The sequence below is a fragment of the Setaria italica genome, chromosome II (assembly GCF_000263155.2).
Source record: "Setaria italica strain Yugu1 chromosome II, Setaria_italica_v2.0, whole genome shotgun sequence".
Taxonomy (NCBI): domain Eukaryota; kingdom Viridiplantae; phylum Streptophyta; class Magnoliopsida; order Poales; family Poaceae; genus Setaria; species Setaria italica.
This window is the reverse complement of record NC_028451.1, coordinates 42,317,631-42,322,079: the sequence shown is the minus strand read 5'-3', so window position 1 is coordinate 42,322,079 and position 4,449 is coordinate 42,317,631. Positions and strand designations below refer to the sequence as shown.

Genomic DNA, 4,449 nt, shown 5'->3' with positions numbered 1-4,449 from the left:
ACCCACGCGAACGTGGGGGCAAAGCCAATCCAATGGCGTGGCGACCCGCACAAGCGCGGTAGTCACTGATCCACTGGCTGCTTCCGCGCGTCTCACTGGCTCTCAACTGGCCTCGCAGGTTAGTGTCCTGATACTTTTACCACCGCAACTCTCGATTCCATTTCACAGCTCTCGATGACACTGCGCTGGTCGTTCTGGACCCTGGTAATGATGCAGAGTGTAGAAAATTATTTCGAGACTTTGCGTTGGGGGCTTCGATTTAGGACGAAGTTGAAATCGACGAAATGTGGTTTCTCCTACTACTCGCGAGTCGTTAGTGGTGACTGTCAATTTTTCATCCTTGCAACCCTAACTTTAGCCCAATTTGAATATGGCACTGAGGTGTTGTAGCACTTGCGCGTACTTCTCGGTGATAGCCTACTAGGATTTTGCAAATACAGTCATACAGACATGCCTAGTGTTCTAAACCGAAAGAAGTGCCTGATAAGCTGATGCGGCAATTTGTTACAAAAAAATAAGACATTAAGCTGGAATACTTGTTTGCACTATTTATTGTCTTCTTATAATATGTTAGAATCTGGGCATAAAATATTGTGCATGAGCATTTGAAGTAGCTTGCATACTGTTTCTAGCTGTTCATGTTACATTCAATACAAGTATACAACTTACAGCACCCCAATGGCCCTTTTAGTTAGGACCATGTATTGTGGATACAGAGAAAATCATATACAATACAAGGACAGAGTTATATAACACATCAACACTAATCAACCAAAGATCATATATACAGACAAACCACTACATTAGACTTGGAGCTCTCTTAGAACCACAGAAACATGGTTGTTTCACATTCTTTTGGATTGCTAGTCTACCTTGCTAATGTAATACTGATATTAATGTCGCACGACGAAGCTTCTGTCTTGCTAGAGCGCACAAAGAAGTAGGCTGGTTGCTTTGGCTTGGGCAGGCTCACATGCTCACTGTTTAGCATGCTAACCACAAGATCCATAGTAGGTCTGTCCTCTGCACTCTCTTGAACGCATAAAAGCGCCACCTGAATGCACCTTTCTATTGCTTCACAATTTTCTCCTATACGGCAACAAACCAGCTGGCGCCATTCTCCAACTTTCCAAAGTTTCCAAGCCTATCAGAAAAATAATGTACTTTTGTCAAGCACACAATGCTCTAAGAGCATTTACCAAGCAAGTGGGCATGCAGTGTTAGAGTAACTTCTACTTACATATGAAATGAGGTTGTATAATTTTCCATCATATGGATAGAAACCAGTAGTCCTCTTTCCACTTATAACTTCCAAGACCAAGACTCCAAAGCTAAAGACGTCCGACTTGATTGAGCAAACTCCATCAAAGGCATACTCTGGAGATATGTAGCCACTGAGTGGAAGAAGTGAAATTGTTATATAGTATTTACCAAGAAGCATATAAACTAAAATATATGTTAAATTGATAATATGCTTATCCAAGGAACTCTGCATTTACCAATGTGGCAGCTTGTAGCTTTACTTAAAGAACTGTCATATTTATATGCATTATTCTCATTATAACGTATAACAGAACTTCTCGATGTGATATGATCTTAAAAGCCAAGTGCATTTGTTCTTACTGTGTGCCTACTATTCTTGTTGTATTTGATTCCGTCATGTTTGAGCTGAATATTCTTGCCATCCCAAAATCAGAAATTTTTGGAGTCATGTCGCTATCTAAGAGAATGTTACTTGCTTTCAGATCCCTATGAACAACACATAATCGTGAGTGCTCGTGAAGATATAAGAGCCCCTGCGCTACACCATCAATTATGTGTAGACGCATGGACCAGCTTAATTGCACTCCTTTGTTAATATCTGCAAAATGTGAACAGAATTATTGAAAACGTTTAAAAAATTGTAAGCACTCCAAATTGCAGCATGTGAAAACAAGGAAAAGTTATGGCAGGCTTGCCGAATATGAACATGTCCAGGCTTTTGTTTTGCATATATTCGTAGACAAGCATCTTTTCTTGATCTCCTTGGATACAGCAGCCAAGCAACTTCACGAGATTTTTGTGTTGAAGTTTTGCTATCAGCTGAATTTCATTTTTGAACTCTAATAAACCTTGTACTGAACAAGCTGCAAGTCTTTTGACTGCTACTTCAAGACCACCAGGCAATAGACCCTGAAATTAATGATATTAGAAAGATCATATCTACTTCAAGGCCACCAGGTTTGTTTTTCTCTAATCAGTAATCACTTTATAACTTGGCCTACTTGGGAGAGTCACAACAAGATCATATCTACTAGAAGATATTTGGTTTTGTTTTTTTTCCCTTATGAAGTATATGGGAATTAGTTTTACAAAATATCTTTTCTTTGTGTGGATGTTTTAACCAATAAAAAGAAAAATAAATGAGATACTCGTGAACTAAAACAAAAAATAGTTGATCTGGAAGCAACCGAAATGTAGCAAATATACAACAGGAAGAATTGGCTTAATGCCAATTCAACTATGCAGGTATATTTACCTTATAAACTGATCCAAAACCACCTTGTCCAAGTTCATTTTCACTAGAGAAGTTGCCTGTGGCTTCTTTTATCTGAGAGAAATCATAAAGTGAAAATCCTGAGTTGCCTTCTTCAATCCTCCACAGATTCATTACATTTTGTATTGCCATTGATAACAATTGTAGTTCGAATCTTGCTCGTTCTGAAAACAATGACAAAGTTCTTTCTTGTACTCATTGTTTACCATAAGATCAAATGCAAGGGTTAAATGCTGCGAGTTTAGTATTTACCTCTTTTCCTCTCTGTTTTGATCCAAATATGAACAAGCAGCCAAGAAATTGAAACCACGACTGAAAATGATCCAAGCGTGAGCCAGATCCAAAATTTGCTTGCTGCACGTCCGTGTATGTGAGTTATAACCGATGGCAATAATCTAGTGGTTAGTCAATGTTGGCTTTGGAAAAGGTACTAATAAAGTAATAAGAGGCAACATGGTTGACAATTCTATAAACTATACACATTTTATTTATTCCACAATTGGTTTGGTTGATTTTTTTTACATGCAGTAGTATATGTATACCAGGAATTAATCTAAACCCTTCTGCAAAACAAATAAAGGAATATGCGATTTATCTTTTTGATGCCGGCAATCCTATTCTGTATTTGCCTCTGTTGCTTAGCTTTATTCTGATGGTTAAGTGGATGTGGAGATGAAAGATTATTCTAACCAAGTCATTCAAGCAATATTAGAGATCAACTTACGTGTGGGCATATTTAACGACACCAATGGTGTGCCAGCAAAAAACCGAACTTCTGTTTGGTACCAAAAGCTGCAGTGCACTCCGAGTATTGCACCACCCATCTGGCCACTTTTAACCATCTTCTCCCTCTTTGTGATGGCATTATTCAGGCAAGCCCGGCAAGCATCTGGCAGCATATCTGCTGTGCACTGCACAAGGCCATATACTGTCTGGCTCTTCTCAGTGAGCCAGCCCTGGCCTGTTTCGTATCTGTCTGTTTTCTTCACTGCAGCTTCTGTGAGCTTCATCATGAGCCTGGAAACAAGACTATCGAACTGCTCTGAAACATGACCTGATGGTGGAGGGTTCAGATTAGCTCTCACTATGCATTCCTGAGAGTTGCTGAGGTTGGAGATGAAATCCTGGTCAGAGAATCTTAGCTGGACCAGGTACCCATCATCGAATAAGGTTATGTCCTTCTGGGAAGAGCAAGAACTATTAGCCAAGTTGTTCATTGCTGCATCAAGGACCTCCTTGAGACGGTATGCACAGTCACTGCCGGGGGCTGTGTCTCCTCGGCATACCACTGCTCCATAGACCATGTCAGGACCTGTCCCAGCTGTGTCATGAGCTGAGTGCGAGTTTGAATCTGTAACGCTAGCAAATAGTGCTTCAGCAAGGGACTTCAAGTTGGACATGTAGGTACTGCTTTGCATGTACACGATGTTAGCATTGCTGCAGATGGATCGACCTTCAGCTAATAGCTTCGGGGAAGAAAGAAGTAGGAGAAGGGCAGCAAGTAGCATGATGTGTGATATTGGTACAGTGGTGGCAGTTGCAGAGAAACTTGTGTTTCTGTATGGGACTTGTGGGTATGGATATATGGAGCATGGACGGGTGCATCTTAACTAATCTAGGCATTATCTTGACTTTTGGTCAGAAGAAATGTTTAGTTTAACCAGGAAAGAAATGTACAGCAGCCCTAGCTTAGACTTTGAGTAAGTTGTTTGACTAGTCCGAATGGAACAAGATAAGAATTGCAACAAACTTCCACAGGATACTGGATGTTTTCACTAATTTGGTCCATTCCTGTCACAATTAATTTATGACTTGGTTGATCTTCAATCCTGGGTGTTGAATCCGTCTGCTATGTCTTCAAAGAATATTATACACTGCAAGTCACTAGTCTATAGTCCATAGGATTCCCTTTC

At 40.1% G+C, this 4,449-nt stretch overlaps 1 protein-coding gene across 1 annotated transcript; it reads right to left on the bottom strand.

The window, feature by feature from the left end:
• Positions 1–591: 591 nt before the first annotated feature.
• LOC101762529 (cysteine-rich receptor-like protein kinase 15) lies at positions 592–4,120 on the bottom strand. The gene is made up of 7 exons (XM_022824208.1): positions 3,261–4,120; positions 2,789–2,890; positions 2,519–2,700; positions 1,959–2,172; positions 1,624–1,861; positions 1,241–1,394; positions 592–1,144 (listed from the first exon to the last, which is right to left on the bottom strand). The coding sequence occupies exons 1-7, from the start codon at positions 4,042–4,044 to the stop codon at positions 869–871; spliced, it is 1,950 nt and encodes a 649-aa protein (XP_022679943.1). The 5' UTR covers positions 4,045–4,120; the 3' UTR covers positions 592–868.
• Between the last annotated feature and the right edge of the window lie 329 nt (positions 4,121–4,449).